The 20,335-nt window shown below is 40.1% G+C and overlaps 1 protein-coding gene across 2 annotated transcripts in view; it reads left to right on the top strand.

Annotated features, from left to right (window-relative positions):
• The first annotated feature begins 2,001 nt into the window (after positions 1-2,001).
• Positions 2,002-20,335, top strand: part of ARL5A (ADP ribosylation factor like GTPase 5A) — a 30,694-nt gene continuing 12,360 nt past the window's right edge. The window contains exons 1-4 of one of the 2 annotated variants that reach the window (XM_045868865.3): positions 2,009-2,368; positions 14,498-14,558; positions 15,012-15,159; positions 16,914-16,997. In XM_045868865.3, coding sequence (XP_045724821.1) covers positions 2,323-2,368; positions 14,498-14,558; positions 15,012-15,159; positions 16,914-16,997 — 339 coding nt within the window. In that variant the 5' untranslated portion in view covers positions 2,009-2,322. Of the gene's footprint in view, positions 2,369-14,497; positions 14,559-15,011; positions 15,160-16,913; positions 16,998-20,335 lie in introns of both variants that reach the window. The other variant, XM_054506217.2, reaches the window with a different exon arrangement.

Below are 20,335 nucleotides of genomic sequence, written 5' to 3'. Positions count from 1 at the left end.
TTCCAATTACTTCTATAGTAGTTCCAAATTTGTATTCCATCCCTCGATCCTATACTTGGACAATATTGCATTAGGCAAATTCCCCTTTTATGGCACTTAGAAAATAATCTGGGAGACCAAGCCCTTACTTCGCAAGTTAATATGGATACAACAACTATTTAATAAGTGGACAGAGATATGTGGGGAGTTTGCAAAATGTCTTAGAGCTGCTAAAAGCACCACCTGCAGTGTGCAAGAATGGAAATATTAAAGAGTTGATGTAAATTAGTTATGCAAACAATACTGTTGTTTTTCTAAACAGCCTAGAGGGTACTTTATTATGTAAATATAAACATAACATAAAATGGATTAATATAGTAATTTTCTTTCCCTTCATATGTCTCCTCTAATTTTGGCTTTTCAGCCATAAGCCCCGAAAAAAAAGGACTTTTTTCTTGTACAGTTGTTCAGAAAGAGACAGGTTTTAGTCATCAATATTGCCCTCTGCTTTACAGGTACAAATTTTCTAGCTCAGTTAAGAATTGTAGATTCTCGGGGCGCCTGGGTGGCTCAGTTGGTTAAGCGACTGCCTTCGGCTCAGGTCATGATCCTGGAGTCCCGGGATCGAGTCCCGCATCCGGCTCCCTGCTTGGCGGGGAGTCTGCTTCTCCCTCTGACCCTCCTCCCTCTCATGCTCTCTGTCTCTCATTCTCTCTGTCTCAAATAAATAAATAAAATCTTAAAAAAAAAAAAAAAGAATTGTAGATTCTCAGGGTCTTACTTGTATTTTTCTATATATCGAGATAAGATATTTTATGGCTAGTAGATGTGGGGTGAAAATATGTAGTTTATTGTTGATTTCGTTTAATTCCATTCGGCTTTTGAGGATGGAGTGTCAGAAGAGTCCAAAATGCCTTTTATAGCTTCCCCACTTCTTTCTTTCTCTTCCTTTTTTTTTTTTTTTTTACCAAGGTTCAGGAGAATAGAAGGGGACGGAGCTGTTTGATTGATTTCTTTGTGAAAGAGAAGTGACCTTAGTTTCTTTTTTCCCATTTCTTGCCTTTAACAAGACTAGAGACTAATTATCAGATTATCTGATGAATCAAAGAAAGACCTTAGAGACAAACCCATTGCTTTTCCATATGTGAAAATAGAGGCCTAGCCAAAAAATAACACATGGAAGTAGAACTCTGTCTGATATCACCTGACCTAATGATTCACTTCTAGTTTTCAACTAGATATCCCAAAGCAGAGGGTTGATTAAATACACTGTGACACTTGCATAGCATGGTACATAGCTATTCTAGGTGTACAGGCAAGAAGACTGAAAGGGCAGAGAAAATATCTGACCAGCTGTTTAACCAGTTTGGAATAATGGAAATTGCAGCTGGAAAGGCTAGTTGGGGCCATATTCTGGAGAAAAAGGAGTATCTAAGGTATTTGGACTCTCCTGCGCAGTTTTATTGGCCACCACAGATTTTTTAATATAGGAGGAACTTGATCAAAAGCGTTGCTTGGGGCAAGATTGACTTCAAAGTGGAGGGAGATTGGAGAGGGAAGAGTCCTGAGGTACAAAGACTTCACAAGGCGACTGCTGTTAAGTGATTGTGTAGATAATACCACTGGCTTCAGCTGGATGTCAGAGGCAAGCCGTTTGAGAGAGACGTAAAGCTTCCCTCATAGAACCCCAGGTCTTTGCGGGGCAAGACGTGGAACTTTCGGTGTAGTGTGTATGAAAGATGGGGGATGGGCACTAGGCACTCATTTAACATATTTACATTATGGCTCTGTCGAGGAAATGCAGGGAAAAACAGAAAACTGGCGAGGACGTTAAAGCAAGCAGGCAAGAGCGATCTGTCACAATCGCAGCCCGTACTACCTCGAGCCCCGGGCTCAGTCCCGCAGCCTGCAGGTCAGCTGGTTATACACACACGAGAGAGCCAAGCGGGCGCCCTTCCCCAGGCTCCGCCCCTCCGGCCGCGCGCCTGCGCCCTCGCGTACCATCCGTCTCGCCTCTCTCCTCCCCCGCCCGCGTGGTCGCCACCGCCGCAGCCGCCTGAGAGGAGCTGGGGGAGGACGGTGGCCCGCGAGGCTCGTCGCAGACAACGCGGCGGCGATGTCCGCGAGCCAGGCGAGTGCCGCGGCGGCAGCGGCGGGGCCTCGCACGCGGCAGGGCGCCCTGGCCTTCGGCCTCCCTCCGGTTCCCAGGAAGCGAACTGGCGGCCAGCGCGGGAGCAGCAGCAGCAGAGGCGGAGGCTCCGGCGCGTCTCTCGCCTCCCCTTCAGCCTGAGCCGGGGGAGGCCGGGCGGCCCGGGTGGCTGGAGGGGGGTCCGCTGCCCAAGAATGGGAATTCTCTTCACCAGGATATGGAGACTATTCAATCACCAGGGTGAGGGGCGCGGGCCGAGCGCGTACGGGTGGGGGAGAGGGTCAGCCCTGGCTGGCTGGGTGTGTTGGGGGGTGGGGGGGGGTCTCCGAATACTTCCGGATTGTGGGCGGTACGGTCGCGCGGCGTCTCCGCGCTGGGTCGGGGCTGCGTGGGTGCGGGCCCGGGGTCCGTTCAGTTCCCACTCCCGAGTTCGGGAATGGTTTTTTTGTCTTAAGGGACCTTCTTGAAAAATCCATTCTGCAAATGCACCCATTGCTCGGATTTCGATTTGGAGTCGAAAAGGTTTCTTGCCCCACGTCGGACGTCCCCGAGTGGCACGGCCTGGCCTGGCCTATCCTGTAGCCCCTTTTCCTCCAGCAACTGGGTTTGGACACCACGGAGAAATGCTGGCTCTCGAGTGAAGGTTATAGGTCATGACCCGAGCCGCAACACTGAGCGACGGAGGGTTGCAGAATGCGGAAAACAGGAGGAATCGCTCTTGTTGAATACACCTCAGGTTTATGAGCCCTCCCTGCACCTCCATCCCCCACTCTGGGGAAACTAATGCATCCTGATTGGTGATAGACCGCTCTCCTTTTCCCATATTTATATTTGTGTGTAAGGTTAAGCTTAAGATCATATTTGTGTTGATTAAGTAGAGGGTGTTTTGGGGGGGCTGGATTAAAAATGTGTTTCACTGAAAGCATTTGAAAACTTGCCATATGAAACATTTGTTAATATAGGTAACTAGCAAGTTACCTATATTACCATATAGGGATGCTTAAGTTCATCTGAATTCAAACACTGCCTGGAAATGCATATCAGGTTTATTAAAATTTGTTACAAAATGAGTGTCTAAAACTGAGGAAGGAGGATACAACTTTAACAGAAAGACTCCATAGTCATTGAGATACAGTATAGTTAGTGGTGTTCATTTGTTTCTTTTTTAAGTCAAGTTGGGTGATTTATCATTTTTTGCTGTCACTAACTTGGTTTGCTGTTCTCTCTTGGGTAAGCTGGGTGTTGGTGTCACATTCCAAAGTTTTCCAATAAAGACTTAAATGAGTGGTGGCATCTGTTATATACAGCGTATCCCCACTTCTCCTTCATGACCCAGCTGCTCCTGTAAGATGATGGGAAGGGAGCAGAACTAAACTTGTGATTGCTTGTGTATCTAAAAAGAAAAAAAAAAAAAAAAGATGGTAGTGTAGATCACATGATGCTCTGCGGAAGAGTAGTATTTCAAATGATTTTTCTGATACGGGGATTTTTCATAAAGTGCAGAAAACCAGTTCTAGACTGCACTGTCTCTGGCGAACTTTTCTGTTGGAAGAGAAGTGAGACCCAGTCATTTATTTGGGTCTAGATGTTCTCAATGTAGAACACCAGGGATCCTAACTAAGTGACTGTGGAGCCTACAGATCTTGAAAAGGTAATCTCTAGGTCTCAAGAATGAAAACTTACATTGCTGTAAAATTGGTGGTGTTAGTAGTAGATAGGATCTATTCTAGTTTTAAGCTCCATAATTTTTGTATTATTTTTAGTGAAGCTAGTATTTCAACTCTGCTATGAGATTTATATTGCTTGTTGATTGAGTTCTAGTCTTGCAAGAAAAATGAGGTATCTCCACTTTCTGTTTCAGGTCAATGATAAAATTATTTGTGTCTGTAACTTAAGAGGGAATTAGAGCTTTGCCAACAGCTCCTTGCAGGTAGTAAATAATGAGAGTGCTATTGCATCATTACTACTAAAAATTGCTAATAGGGTGTTCATGTTGCCTGTATTTTGTGGTTATTTTTGACTGGACACCTATTTCAGTGTTGGGAAATTAATAGTAAGAGGAACTAATGGAGTTAAGTTTTAGAAATTTACAGGTCAAAATATTGTGAAAATGTGCATAAACTATCCTGCTAGATGATGTGGTTGTCATCAGTAGGGTCACTTTTCAAAATATTCACTATTAAATCTAGTGTCAGATACTTGGTGGTCTTTTGGTTCTTTTAAATTGGAAATACAAGTATCTTATATATATTTTATATATGTCAGATATATCTTGGGTGCTTTATTTTCCCTTCAGAAGATATATAACACAATCCTATGTCCTTTTCACATAAACTCTTGGAAGGAAGAATTTAGGGGATTGCAGAATTGGCCATCCTGGTGAAACTTAAACCATACCATGTCTCTTTTATCTGAAACACCCTTAGAATAATTTCAGTTTAAGCATAGCTTGGTCGAGTGCGGTGCAAGCTAATTGCATACTGCTCAAACTTGAAAAACCAGAGGTTGCCTTTAGGTGATACTTGAATTCAGTAGATTATAAACTTTGTTCTAGATGCTGTTGTATACATTATTTAAAGAAAAAAAAATGTTTCAACAGTTCTTAGTAGCTATTCTTGCCCTCTCAAAAGAGGAAAATGAGGTTCCAGTGGAGTGATTTTCCTAGGCCATGTGACTAGTAAATGCCAAATTAAAACACTGAAGAAATATGTTGCAGATATTGGTCTTATTAAAGAAGAGACTGGTGGGGCGTCTGGGTGGCTCGGTTGATTAAGCGTCCGATTCTTGATTTCAGCTCAGTTCATGATCTCAGCGTTGTGAGATGAAGCCCAGTGTAGGGCTCTGTGCCGGCTCTGTGCTGGACGTAGAGCCTGCCTAAGAGTGAGTCTCTCTCCCTCTGCCTCCTCCCCCGAAAAAAAAAATATATATATAAAATAAAGAAGAGATTGACATAATTTTTTTCTTTGATTTTTACCCCCCCGTGGTTTCTCAGTTACTAAACTATAAGTCCTTATTACATTAGGACTTTGAAGAGTTGCCACTTGTGTCTTTTATTTTATTTATTTATTTTAAAGATTTTATTTATTTATTTGACAGAGCACAAGTAGGCAGAGCAGTAGGCAGAGGGAGAGGGAGAAGCAGGCTCCCCGCCGAGCAGGGAGCCTGATGTGGGGCTCGATCCTAGGACCCTGAGATCACCACTTGAGCCGAAGGCAGACGCTTAACCGACTGAGCCACCCAGGCACCCCACCACTCATGTCTTTTAATATAGAAGGGCTGTGATCAGCAGTTTATTAAATATTTTTGAGCACCTCTTTGTGCCAGGAATTGTAGGTGGTGAGGATAAAGCAGGGAACAAAATACACAAATCGTCCCTGCCTTTATGGAGTGTTCATTCTAGTGTGGGGAGACAGAAAATAAGCTAACTCCATCTCTATAGAAAATAACAGCAGTTAACATTTGCTGACTTATGCAAGGTTAGGGTCTAAGTGTTTTACACAGTTTAGTTGATGTAGTCTTCACAACAACCCTATGAGGAAGATTTCTCCCCATTTTACAGGGACAAAGAAACATTAGGTAACTTGTTTAAGGCTCTGCAGTTAACAGATAGACCTGGGATTTTAACCAAGATCATCTAGTGCCATGGTTAGTGTTCTTCAGAAACAAACAAACAAAAACTGTCTTTGTATAAGAAGGATTCACGTTAGCTCAACTTAGGTAAACTATGAATAAGTTGTGAAATTTCCTTATTGATAAGCCTGTATTGTTCTTCTGATTGGTTTTTAGGAAAAGAGTAAGTTAAGAATGAATGTTTGAAGCTGCCTGATGCTGGGAAAGCCACCTCTGCTGCTGATTTTTGTGTTTTTTTTTTAAGATTTTATTTATTTATTTGACAGAGAGAGACAGCCAGTGAGAGAAGGAACACAAGCAGGGGGAGTGGGAGAGGGAGAAGCAGGCTTCCCGTGGAGCAGGGAGCCCGATGCGGGACTCGATCCCAGGACCCTGGGACCATGACCTGAGCCGAAGGCAGACGCTTAACGACTGAGCCACCCAGGCACCCCGCTGCTGTTGTTTTTTATTGTATGAGAGTTCAGATACGTAGAAGAGTACATACTGAAGCTCAGTAGCCAAAGGGTTGGACTATGACGATAAAATTTAGCTCCAAAATCATCCTTCTTGCAAGCTCTGTGGATATGGAACTGGATCCTTTAAATATTTTTCTGTTGCCAGCTGGCACAGTATTGAGCTTTATCAGTAGACAGCATTGGAGGGACATTGCAGGAGGAAAGTTTCTCTTCCTGGGTACAGTGTGCTTTCAGCAGGTTCTGCCCTGCTTTAAGAGTGTGAACACCTTCTCTAGTGGCTGGCTCCTGCACTGAATAGTGGTTAGCAGCTGCCCGCAATTTCTAGCACCCACTTCAGTTGATTTCAGCGTGGAGGCCCTCCGGCAAAATACCTCTCAATGACGTTTTCCCCAATACCCTAGAGGGAGAATTTGCAGCAAGATCCACTGGCCAAGTCCCCACAGCTACTTCTTGCGCCATTCAGTGAGCCACAACCAGGCCCCAGCAAGGTCCGCATCTCAGTCCTGGGAGGTGGGAAGAAGCTCTAGCTCAACCCCTAATTGTAGTGGATTCTCCTTACATTTGTCAGTCCCATACTCTTTAGAGTTATTTTTTTTAGCCAATCCCTCATTACTTTGATCCTCTTTAATAGTTATTTTCTTTATATTAAACTTTGCAGATTCAGATTATTGTGTGGTTTCTCTTTCCTGATTGCATCTCTAATTTTGTCGTGTCATTGCTTTTCATTCAGCAACCTCTTAGTGCAAAAGAGAAGTTGTTTTTTTCCTGAAACTTCACTACCATTGTTATGAATAGCAAGTTAGTTTTCAAACTTTTTTGTTGATGATACTTTTAGATTTTGAAAATGGAATTTTTAATACAAAGTGACTCGATCAGATATTGCCTTTCCAATCTTTATATCTTCCAGATCTGATTTATCTTCATACTCTATTAAGCACATGTTTTATTCCAAGCTCTGTGCTAGGGACTGGGAGAATAATAGAGAACATGACAAATGGATTTTTTGCTCTATGTAAGATAAAATTAGGGTTTCATATAGTTTGGATATGAGGTGAGGATGAAGAATCAGGATGACTCTCAATTTATCTGCCTTAGTATTTGTGGTTTTTTACTTTGGTGTGATTCACAGAGATAAAAGTCCTCCAGGGTGACAGTGACATCTTTTCTTTTAATTTACTGACTGGTAGTTGGAGGAATATATGTATTGACTTTTAGAACCTGGCAATGAATGGAACTGGTAGGCTGCCTGGATGAGTCGAAAAGAAATGAAGCGGGGAAACAAGGAACATTTTCATGACAAAACAGTAAAGTATTGATTGGGAAACTGAAGCCTAAATGATAATTCAGAATTCTTTCCTAGCATTGTAACAGTGGGTAGTTGTTTGGGCTTCTCTGAATATAATTGTAAGAATGCGGTGGCATAGATACTCTAAAAGAAAAATCATACTAAACACTAAACCTGTAATGAATCTCATGCATCAAAGAATTGGAATAGCTAAAAGTTTTATTACATTTGCCCGTAATAACATTATCTCTTAGTATGCATGTTATATTTTAGGTTTTGTGGAGTATTTGTTTTGAAGTGCCTTATGATACTTTTTGGCTACAAATTTAGGTTTTGTATAGAATTCTGTTCCATCTTGGTAATGGGAGGAATAGGCTGGGGTGGTGAAGGAGCCTAAGGACTTCCAAAGGAAGTTGATACAGTGTTAGAAAGTCTGAAAAATCTAACCCTGTTTTTGGTAGTAAACTGGCTTTTTACCATGAGGTTGGCACCTTTATCTTTGAGCCTATTACACACCGTAACTGACTGAGCCACCCAGGCTCCCCTCTTTCTTTTCGGTTAAAAATACTTTAACCTCGTATGTTCAATTTATATTAGTTTGCATTCCTTTGATGGACTTTAGAAATCTGTTTCTGTCTTAAGAGTTTGGTGAAATGTTTGCATATTTATGCATTTTTGGTGACAAAAGAATTTAATGAGTTTGTAAAATGAAATAGAAGGGGGAGGTTTCCAGTATGGAGAATGGTATGACCTACTTTATTACTTCCCCTATCACCATCTTTGATGCTCTTTTTTCCTGTTTTCCAACATGCCAGACAATTCTCATCTTGTACCATCCACCATACCTTCTCTCCCCAGTGTGCTTTCTTAATTTCTAGGACTACTGAAGAAAGACTTTTAGTAACAGTTTAAATCTTTATCCCTCACAGGTTATGTTTTCTAATTTCAGCTTATTGATTCTCTAGTTCATCCTATACAGTGGCTGTAAAAACCCCATCCTATCCTCAGCAGGCAACTAACTTGTGTTAAGAGAAGATAGAATCCTCTGGTATGAGCCTCTTCTGCCATGTGCTTTTTTTCTCAGGCTAAATCTGTGTTATTGCATAGTGGTTGTGTTCACAGCCGTTTTATCTTGCTTATCATATCTTATGGTCAGTTATGATAAAGAATCTTTCTGGGGATGCCTGGGTCGCTCAGTCAGTTAAGCGTCTGCCTTCTGCTCAGGTCATGATCTCAGGGTCCTGGGATCGAGTCCCGCATGGGGCTCTGTGCTCAATGAGGAGTCTGCTGCTCCCTCTCCCTCTGCCCCTCCCTCCCTCTGCCCCTCACACATGTGCACTCTCTCTCTCCCTCTCTCTCAAATAAATAAATAAAATAAAATTTAAAAATCTTTCTGTAGAATTTTTTTGTCTAGTTAGTCCTTCCTTATACAAGTGGTAGAAAAGTACTATATTTGGAATCAGGAAATAAGTCCTATGGTGTATGGCTAAAATAAGGAGACTGCTTTAAAAAACAAAGCCAGGTAAGTTTTCACTCTAAGAACTATCATTTTAGAAGGCCAGAGAGTTTTTCCACTGCTATGTCTGCTATTACTCAAAATACATATTGAAACTCCTTTTAGAATTTCCTTCGAGACAAATCTTTAAATCATTATCATTTAGGGATCATACCTCATTTAACAGCAAAAAGATAGCACTCATTTTAGCTATCTTTTACTTCGTTATGGCTGAGATAATATCAAGTGGCTCTTATCTCCCTTTAAAATCAAAATGATCTTCAGCAGTTAAAGGGTTCTGCCACCATTGGGAATGCTCCAAAACAGTGTACCTCAGGCTCTGAAAGCAGTTACAAAAGAAGAGTAGCAGAATACTTTGAAAAATGGTCGCATGGTTAGAATAAAAGTTGAACCTCTTTAAGTGATTAAGGACTTTGTAAGAGACAATGCTTTTGTTTGTATTTGGGGTCTCTGTGTTAATTTGTACACACACACTTTTAGTCATTCTTTATAGTTATTTATCATAGATTCTTGCCTATATTTGTATCATTTGTTTTTGCTCCTATTAATTTTGTACTGTTTTTAGAAAGGTTTTTATTTTTTTAAGATTTTATTTATTTGTTTGTCAGAGAGAGAGAGCACAAGTAGGGGGGGCGGCAGGCAGAGGGAGAAGCGGGGCTTGATCCCAGGACTCTGGGATCACGACCTGAGCTGAAGGCAGAAGCTTAACCGACTGAGCCACCCAGGCGTCCCTAGAATGGTATTTCTCACATTGGTCAGAGTAATTGTATTTTCTTTCTGAGTGTTGGCAAGTCTGTCTAAATTTAGTCCTATAGCTAATACAATACAAAGGGGGTTACAAAATGGTATTCCTGAAACTAAAAATAGCTGACATTTTGAGAATGATATATTTTTTAAAGATTTATTTATTTGAGAGAGAGAGAGAGCACGGCAGAGGGGCAGAGGGAGAGAATCCCAAACAGACTCCCACTGAGTGCCCCTGAGTGATATTATCAAAAATTAGTATTCAAGTAGGAAGCAAAAAACTTTTATCCAAGTCAGAGATCAGGGTATAGCATGATGTGAATTCTGCCTAATTAAAATGTCTATAGGTGCTTGTATTAATAGAATTGAAGAAGAGATATGCCATCAAAAGAAGAATGCTTAACGTGGGGACATAGAAAAATAGAGTTAAAGAGGCAAAACTGCCATGCCATTGGAAAACTGCAGGTGCCGGGCACCTGGGTGGCTCCATCTGTTAAGCATCCAGCTCTTGATTTCAGCACAGGTCATGATTTCAGGGTTGTGAGAACGTGAGATCGAGCTCTGCATTGGGCTTTGTGTTCAGCAGGGACTCTGCTTGAGGATTCTTTCTCTCCCTCTCCCTCTGCCCCCACCCCCCTGTGCACTTGCTTGCTTGCTCGCTCTGTCTAAAATAAATAAATCTTAAAAAAAAAAAAAAGCAAAACTTTCCAGGTGAAAAGATGCCTTGCTTAAAGAATTCAATAGTCTGGCCCTAATGCAGGTATGGCCCTAATGTGAAGATGGACTTAATCCAGTCACTACAGCCTATAAAATAACTGCCTTTGATGGGATTCTGTGTTCTCCAAGTAAACCAATTTTAATTCAGCCACCCTATTACTCTTCCTTAGACTGCAGTCAGGTAGTTGTGAACATTTGGTCTCATTGTATGTTACTCATTTTGGCATTCTTGTTTACATATTAGTCACTTCCGTGAATTGCCTTCTGTGAGTCCTGTCTACTCTGAGTAGCAGGATTGAGTTTGTGGACCTAGGAGATGAAGGGCCATACACTAGGCAAATTCACCAGAGAAATGTCACCCAGTGAGGCCTTTTGGTGGTCATTCAACTGAACTTACCTTAGCATGCCCTCTATATGTTGTTAACCCTTTATTTAAAATAAGTATCATCTTTGTATTTGATCATTTTCTCAGTTCCTTTACCCTAGTCATCCCTAAAGATTAAAGAGTGGGCCCTGCATCTTTAAAATTATTTTTAAGAACCTATATGGGGAAAATGTGGTCATGTCTCTTTAGAACCCTAGTGGTTCTAAGCTGCTTGCCCTTTCTTCAAAGAGATGAGTGATTGGATAAAATGGATTGTATTAAAATTTTCTATTTACTTGATCTTCCTATTTTGTATAATAGGTATTCCCCTCCAGGGTAAATGACAACTATTTGGAAAACCTCTACCATCCGATTGAAAAGGCTTTTCTTAAAGATATCCTTACTATGTGACGTGTTATAATCCTCAGTTTATTTATTATTTATATTTATAATCCTCGTTATTTATAGGGTAAATATGAATTAATTCAACATTTATTGAGTACCTTGTGCCAGGAAAAGTTGTAGTTACTGGGATTATGAAGATGATTAGCATGTGATCTATACACTGGAAGGGTGCCTCATTAAGCTTTGAAGATTAGTGTATGTGTAAATAATTATGATAAGTGCTATGTTAGAGGTATTGTGGAAAAGCATGAGAAAGTGATTTTGGGGGGAAAACTAAATTTAAAAGATTAGTAGAAATTCCCTAAATGGAGAATTGGAGAAGATAATTCCAGCTCAAGGAAACACTGAGTAGAGGTAGAAAAATGTTTGCTGTGAAGATATGTGGCTCATGGGCACCTGGGTGGCTCAGTTGGTTAAGCGACTGCCTTCGGCTCAGGTCATGATCCCAGGGTCCTGGGATCGAGTCCCACATCGGGCTCCCGGCTCAGCGGAGAGCCTGCTTCTCCCTCTGACCCTCTCCTCTCTCATGCTGTTTCTCTCTTGCTCACTCTCTAATAAATAAATAAATAAAATCTTAAAAAAAAAAAAAGAAAAGAAAAAAAAAGATGTGGCTCATGTGGGGAGAATGGCTTGAATTTCAGCTTAGACACCTGCTGGTAGTGGTGAGAGATAAAGCTGAAGCCTGGTCAGTTATGGCTGTCTTTATTTACTAGGCTGAAAACCTGTGTCTTGTCTTCCTGTCAAAATGGAGAACTGTCGGGGCGCCTGGGTGGCTCAGTCGGTTAAGCGACTGCCTTCAGCTCAGGTCATGATCCCAGGGTCCTGGGATCGAGTCCCGCATCGGGCTCCCTGCTCTGCGGGAAGCCTGCTTCTCTCTCTCCCACTCCCCCTGCTTGTGTTCCCTCTCGCTGTGTCTCTCTCTGTCAAATAAATAAATAAAATCTTAAAAAAAAAAAAAAGGAGAACTGTCATTTATTTTTTATTTATTTATTTTTTAGAGAGAAGAAGAGAGGGCATGCCCAAGTTTGGGGGGGGAGTGGTAGCAGAGGGAGAGAGAGAATCTTAAGCATGAAACAGGCTCCACATGGGGCTCAGTCTCACGACCCTGAGATCATGACCTGAGCTGAAATCAAGAGTCAGGCACTTCAACTGACTGAGCCACCCAGGCATCCCCGCAGAGCCATCATTTAACTAAGAGTGGTGTTAACCAGCTTTGTAGTGTAGAACAATTACTGTAGAAACAGTAGAAAGGTGGATTGGAGACAGTCCACCTAGGGAAAGTTTTATAGTAAGAAATGAGAAGGACTACAACTAGGACGTCAGAAGGAGGCAGGTTCGGGATATATTTTTGAGGGGGAATACATAGAACTTGGTGACAAATTAGATGTTGGGGTTGAGGGAAAAACTGAATAAATTCCAGGGGCATCTGAATTCGTGGTACTGTCATTAAGCAAATTAGGTATGATAGATTTAGAAAAAGATTTGAATGTTGGGTTTTGGATATGTTGAGTGGCAATGTGTCCACTAGATAGATTGGAATTTAGGAGAGATTTGGGAACATGGATTAGGAACTCTCTCTCTTGGTGGTTGGCACTACTCATGTGCTATCTTAATCATTTTACAACCCTGAAAGATAGGTATTGTTGTCCCTCCCTGTTTTATAGTGAGGAAACTTAGGGTTAGAGAATAAGTTATCTGCCCAAGGTCACATAATTATAGATATTTTTCCATAGTGCTTGTGTTATCTACTGCTGTGTAACAAACCACCTAAATGTTGTGACTTAAAGCAATAATTTTTAATTATTTCTCATGGTTCTGTGATTTGACTGAGCTCAGCTAGGAAGTTCTAGCTTGGGATTCTCATTTGGTTGCAGTTGGCAGCTAGAACTAGTCATCTATAGCTTGACCTGGCTGCATATCCAAGATGGCTGCTTTATTTGTGTGTCTGGTGTCTCAGCTGGGATGGCTGGAAAAGCTAGGGGCAACCATGGGGTGATCTCTCCCCACAAGGTCAGACCACACGATTAGTCTAGGCTTTCTCACTCATCTATATAATGGTTTTAGGATAGTAGGACTTGTTACATGGTGTCTGGTTTACTCCAAGGAGAGTTGTCCAAAAGAGCCAGGCAGCAGCTGCAAGGTTTGTAATAATCTAGGCTTGGAAGTCATGCAGCATCACTTCAGTTATATTCTGTTGGTTAAAAGTGAGTCATAGATAGGGGGGTGGGGGGATGGGTTAGCCTGGTGATGAGTGTTTAAGAGGGTACATACTGAATGGAGCACTGAGTGTTCTATGCAAACAATGAATCATGGAATACTACATCAAAAACTAATGATGTAATGTATGGTGATTAACATATAATAAAAAAAAGAACAATTAATATATCCACAAAAAAAAAAGTGAATCATAGGACCCCTGAGGTTCACAGGGGTCAGGAGCAAGGGAAGACTATAGGGGGACATGTGTATCCAGAGTCCATCTTTGGAAATGAGCTTCTTCCACACACTGCTATCTTTGGAATCGTTTTTGGATAGCATAGAAATAGATGGGTCCTAAGAATGCCTTGATAAAATGTGAAGAGAATGCAAGAAGACAGCTCTGGGAAACAGATGTTTTTGAAGGAAGACCCAAGGAAGAGGAGTCAGTGGGGAAAAAAATATCAAGAGATGGAGGAAGAGAACTTAGAGAAAGTGGTGCCATAGAGGCCAAGGTGGGGGCGGTGGGTCACTGCCACCATAACCATACATCCTTAGATTTGGTTGTTATGTTAGAACAGCTGTATTAAATGTACTCAGATAGTTTCGATCACCTATGATGGGACCTGGCCTTCTGCTACCAGATTTAAAGGCTGACCTTTTTTTCCTTCTCATTTATTCCACTTTATCCAGTTGATGCCTAAATTTCACGGTTAGAACTTAAATGGCCTAGTCTAGTGTGAAACATTTACACTTTAAGTCATTTTTAAATTGTGGTTACATTTGGGATACTTTAGTGAGAGTAGACTTCCATAGACTAGAAAGAATATAGTGTTTCTGACTTCCTAAAAAGGTAAGAGTTCTCTGTGTAGAATGAGAGGGTGGGAAGGTGAAATTAATGGCACACTTCTGCTGGTCTTGCTAGGATATTCTTTCGAGTTCCAAAAAAGTAAAAAGTGCCATGCACTGAACTATAACATAGCTGGAAAGAATGGATAAAACAGAAAATTTAGAAATTTTTGCTTTTAATTAAATGCTGGTGTTTTTTTTATTTCAGAGCACAAAGTTATCATTGTTGGGCTGGATAATGCAGGGAAAACTACCATCCTTTACCAATTGTAAGTATTAACTACTTTAAATTTTTTTTAATTGTTCACAGTTATTTTTTCTGCCTGGGTGATACTTGATTAACAAAAGCAATAAAAAAATTATATGGAACCTAAATTATTCAGTAAGAAGACAGGTTGACTATAAACCAGGAGCCAGATTTAAGCAACTGTTTCAAGAGAACTAGGAATTTATATGACATAGAGCATGCTCACTTTTTTTTGCTTGTAGAAAGTAGAGAAATACTGTTTATTTGGTTCTGGGAATGAATCTAGAGTATTTAAGATAGTTCACTACCTAGTCCCAGCTCTCTTTAAACCCTTAACTCACTCTTGCGAGCTAGCAGAAAGAGCCATTTGGGTATGAATATAAAAACTCATGCTGATTTATCCCTTAATTGAAAAATGCTCAAACAATCTTGCTTCCTTGCTAATTGTAATATATTTGAACTTTTTCCCCCCCAGTTCTATGAATGAAGTTGTACATACATCACCTACAATAGGAAGTAATGTAGAAGAAATCGTGATTAATAATACACGTTTTCTAATGTGGGATATTGGTGGCCAAGAATCTCTTCGTTCTTCTTGGAACACTTACTATACTAACACAGAGGTAATGTTTCTTAATATACTAAAACTTCTATGAATAGAATGCTTGGGAAACATCTTCTCGATGTGAACTCTTATAGTTAATCTTTTTGAAATAGCCCAGTATGTTAATAAAAGTAGAGTTTAAACATAGTGGAATCTTTGATTCCCTCTTTTGGTGTCATTGTGTAACTACTGTCATTGAACCTCTGTAGGGGGAATTGGAATGAGGGAGTAATTGATTAGTCTGATTATGTATTGATCCCACAACTTATCTTAAGTAGTTGTTTTTATAGTGAGTTCCATCTCATAGTTTGTCATTTCATTTCTCTCTTACTATTTATTTTTGTAGGCATAGAGAAAATCCTAGTTAAATGAGAGGGTCCTGGAGGATTGAATCCTGGCCAAACTTTTACTATGTATGTTCTTTAATGCAGCACAATTGCACATAAAAGAATTCTTTTTCTTCTTGGTTATAAAGCAATTTAGATATAATCATATATTTTTATTTACATGTTATTTCCCAAGAGGAAATTTCAGACCTATGACGTTTGAGAGCTTCATTGTACCGATTTTATAAATTGAAAGGCTGTGACAGTCATTTTTGTAGTGGTGATTATAAGGTAATAAAACTCCAAATGTATATAAAGATGAATATTATGTTATTAAGACACTATTAAGTGTCTCTAATGAGTTGATCCCCTAAAACTTCGCTAAGCATTTGATCATGTTTTTTGGAAAAGGGAAGGTGTATATGGCTAGTACGTCTATGTATAATGCTGCAGGTATCAAACTTATGACAACATCTTAAAAATTAACAGTTTTATTAAAATGCCTTGGAATAGAACCGGTCTTATAGTAATAAAGCCACATATCAGTAAGTATCAAGTGAGAGTAGAGGTAAAGTAGCAGTTCTCAGCCATCTGCCGTATTATTAATGAAATCTGAAAAATAGAAAAGACCCTGCAAATTACCAGTGGTTTATCTGGAAATGAAAAGCTACATCTAAAAAATAAATAGTGCATGTTAATTATAAGCAGTCAAAGTTAGCCTGATGGCATTACCTGTGCCACGTAAAGTGACCATTTCTGCTCCTGTTTCCCTAGTGGTTTTTGGTGCTCGTAGAGGTGAGGAAGAGGTGCAGTGGAGCTCAGTACTGCACCGCTCCTTTACGAGTCTCATTGCATCTTCTGACGCTAGTCTCATCATCAGTTCAGGAAAGAGTTGTGCTTGCAGACAGCGGGTACCATTTACATAAAGAAGAGAGCATGGTTTTAGATACGGATTTATTTTTTCAATTTGTTGATTTTTAAAAATTGATTTAGCTGTCACATTACTCCCATTATCATGCCCTTTTAGAGTTTCAAATTGATATTAATAAATAATATCTGTAGAAATATCTAAAATTTAGGATCATAATGTATTTTTTTGATACTGATTTGGGTGCACATAGATGGGTATCGTCTCATTACCATTCAAGATATTAATTTAGAAAACAAACATGTTACATATTGGTTAGAATATTAATATCCTAGTAGAGTGTTAGCATCATATTCTTTTTTCTTATTTTCTCTTAAAAATTAGCAAACAATATTTGAATTAGAAATGGATCAAACCTTTAGGCTTCACAATGTTTAGTAAGTATCTTTGGTTTTCCAATAATGCCATATCATGAGGTTCTAAATTCTTGATATTTGTGGTCTATAAATCAAGTAAGTACTCTATAAATTTTATAAATATCAAATTGTATAATCACTAATTTTTTTGGAATTATTTTAGTTTGTAATAGTTGTTGTGGACAGTACAGACAGAGAAAGGATTTCTGTAACTAGAGAAGAACTCTATAAAATGCTAGCCCATGAGGTAAGTAAGATTCCGGCTTATGTGTGTGCGTGTGTGTGTGTATGTGTGGTGTTGGGGGGAGGTTTTCTTTCTTTCTTTCTTTCTTTCTTTCTTTCTTTCTTTTCTTTCTTTTCTTTCTTTTCTTTCTTTCTTTCTCTCTTTCTCTCTTCCTCTCTTCCTCTCTTTCTCCCTTTCTCTCTTTCATACCTCTACACCCAGTGTGGAGCTTGAACTCACAACTCCAAGATCAAAAGTTGCATGCTCTTCTGACTGAGCCAGCCAGGTGCCCCTGTGTGTGGTATTTCTGTCACATTTGTTCTTCCTACTTTCACATGACAATACTAGTCCAGTTTTTATTTATTTATTAAATAAACTTAATTTTGAAACAATTTTTTTTAAGTAAGCTCTACACGCAACATGGGGCTTAAATTTATGACCCCAAGATTAACAGTCACATGTTGTACCAACTGAGCGAGCCAGGCGCCTCTACTTCAAATTTTTTAAAAGGTTATTTTATCTGCTGGCCATTCCTGCTTTATAATTTTGACACTTGCCAAATTGGAAGTGTATCTGGAAGTAGCAGAAAGATTGTAGAATCAGTTTGTAGAATTTTATTTTTTTATCCTAGATTAATTTGGTCTAGAAGTTTTCCTGGGTGAAAAGACCTAAATTAGATTACATTTTGCATTTTGTATAGATTAATTATACAGAAGGTTATCATTGGAAATGAACTTTTTTGTAAAGATTTTATCTATTTGTCGGAGAGAGCGCGAGAGAGCGGCCAAAAGCAGGGGGAGCAGTGGGCAGATGCACGGAGATGCGCGGGAAGATGCTCCTCCCAGTGCTGTCTGCTGTAGAGAAACGCTGGGGTAACTGAACTCAGCAGAGGGAGAGGGAGACTTCCTCTGGAGCCGGGGGAGCAGGAGAGAGAGAAGCAGGCTTTCCGCGGAGCAGGGAGCCCGACGCGGGACTAGGTCCCAGGACCCTGGGATCATGACCTGAGCCGAAGGCAGATGTTTAAGTGACTGAGCTACCCAGGCATCCAAGGAATCTATATAGATATCTATATCTATATCTGTATCTATATATATATATTTTAAGATTTTTTTATTTGAGAGAGAGAGAGCATGCGTGCACACATGATAGGAGGAGGGGCAAAGGGTGGGGAAGAGGGAGAAGCAGACTCCCTGATGAGCAGGGAGCCAACATGGGGATTGATCCCAGGATCCTGAGATCATGACCTGAGCAGAAGGCAGACACCTAACCAACTGAGCCACCCAGGCACCCTGGAAACGAGACTTTAAAGTCTCATGGGCACTTAGCAAGTCTTGATTGTATAACTTAGTTATCAGACTAATATTTAAATGTTGTTGCTCTTAGGGGTTTCTCTGATACTGTCCCTTTGACTAAACAAAACTATACAACTAGCCATATTTTCTTAGTCTTTGAGAAGTATTACTGGTAGCATAATTTAAAAATTAAATAAACTAAATAATATAGTCAGTACTGATAATAGTAACTATAAAATCATATAATACTGTAGTAGCAATTGATTTTTTTTGTATGCCTTTCATTGTAGATGCTACTTTCTCAACTCATTTATAGGTGGAAATAGAAAAATTAATATTTAGATATATATTTAATTTTTAATTTTAATGGAATTTTAACAAAGCTTAAGAAAATTGGGATTTCTTTTTGGGATGCCTGGGTGGCACATTTGGTTAAGCATCTGACTCAGTTTCTGCTCAGGCTATGATCTCTGGGTTGTGAGATCGAGCCCCGCGTTGGGCTCTGCGCTTGGTGTGGAGTCTGCTTGGGATTCTCTATCCCACTGCCCCTCCCCCCTTAAATAAATAAATAAATCTAAAAAGAAAACTGGATGTCTTTGTAATGACGTTTCATATTAATTTTTTTTAATGGAGAGAGAGTGTGTGCAAGTAGGGAGGAGGGGCAGAGGGAGAGGGAGAAAGAGAATCCCAAGCAGGCTCGGCTCCCAACTGTCAGCATGGAGCCTGATGCGGAGCTTGATCTCATGACTCTGAGATCATGACCTAAGCCAAAATCAAGAGTAGATCGCTTAACCAACTGAGCCACCCAGGCGCCCCAGAAGTCCTTGTTTTCTGTGTGGTGATCATGCCCACCATGATGCAGTGTCCCATTTTGGATTGATTCTGGCAGCTGTATTAAACCCCTTGGATTTTTTTTTTTTTAAATACATGTTGCTAATCATGCATTTAAAAGATTCAATTCTAGTTTGGGAAATAAATAATAAGCTATAAAATAGGTAGAAAGCTAAGGATTTTCTTTTCTTTTTTATTTTCCCTTTGATTTTTACATCAAGGGGTTATTGTTGTTTTATGAAGACTTAGGAAAAAGAAAAATAAGACACATATGTATTTGTCTTTTGGCTGTTTTTCACTATCTTAACAGGTAGCCTCCTCCTTTGATTCTTATTCTAATTTGCCAGTATGTAGCAGGATCAAAGAGCCCAGTAGTAAGACTCAAACAAAGTCATTGAATTTTGCTAGCTGGGGGTATTAACTTGAGGTGGTCACTTAACTTCATCTGTTAATGGATGTTACCAATCTTTTATGGATGAGTACACTGAGGCCCAGAAAATTAGTGACTTGACCAGATTTTTAAGAGCCAGGATTTGAATTTAGGCATTCTCATCATTCAGGCCCTTTGTTAAGAAATAAGGCCTCGCGGGCGCCTGGGTGGCTCAGTTGGTTGAGCGACTGCCTTCGGCTCGGGTCAGGATCCCGGAGTCCCAGGATCGAGTCCCACATCAGGCTCCCTGCTCAGCGGGGAGTCTGCTTCTCCCTCTAACCCTACCCCCTCTTGCGCTCTCTTTCTCACTCTCTCTCTCTAATAAATAAAAAAAAAAAAAAGAAATAAGGCCTCGCTGGAAAGTAAGAGACTGAATGGGGAGATTGCCAGAAAAGAAAGGAATTATGGATGAAGTTGGGAGCTAGATTAAGCCATTCAGTAGGGTCAGGAAGAGCCAAATAGGTAGTTTTGGAAGGGGCAAATGGATCAAAGAATGAGAATATGAGTGAAAAACAAATTTTGACATGGGTTTAGTCAGGTGTTTCATATGTACCATAGTAACCAACAAAATCTTATTATCACTAATAATGATGCTTTACATGTATTACTAGATACAAAACTATAAAACGATTTTAAATATTTCTGAAAGCTTCATCTTTTTTTTTTTTTAAGATTTTATTTATTTATTTGAGAGAGAGAGCACGCGAGCACAAGTGTGGCATGAGGAGGGGCAGAGGGAGAAGCAGACCCCGCACTGAACAGGGAGCCCATGTAGGACTCCATCCCAGGACTCTGAGATCATGACCTGA

This window comes from Mirounga angustirostris, unplaced genomic scaffold (assembly GCF_029215605.1).
Source record: "Mirounga angustirostris isolate CCGP_5_RB_7025 unplaced genomic scaffold, mMirAng1.0.hap1 SCAF_3, whole genome shotgun sequence".
Lineage (NCBI taxonomy): Eukaryota > Metazoa > Chordata > Mammalia > Carnivora > Phocidae > Mirounga > Mirounga angustirostris.
The sequence above is the reverse complement of the archived record's forward strand: the minus strand, read 5'-3'. Positions and strand labels throughout refer to the sequence as shown.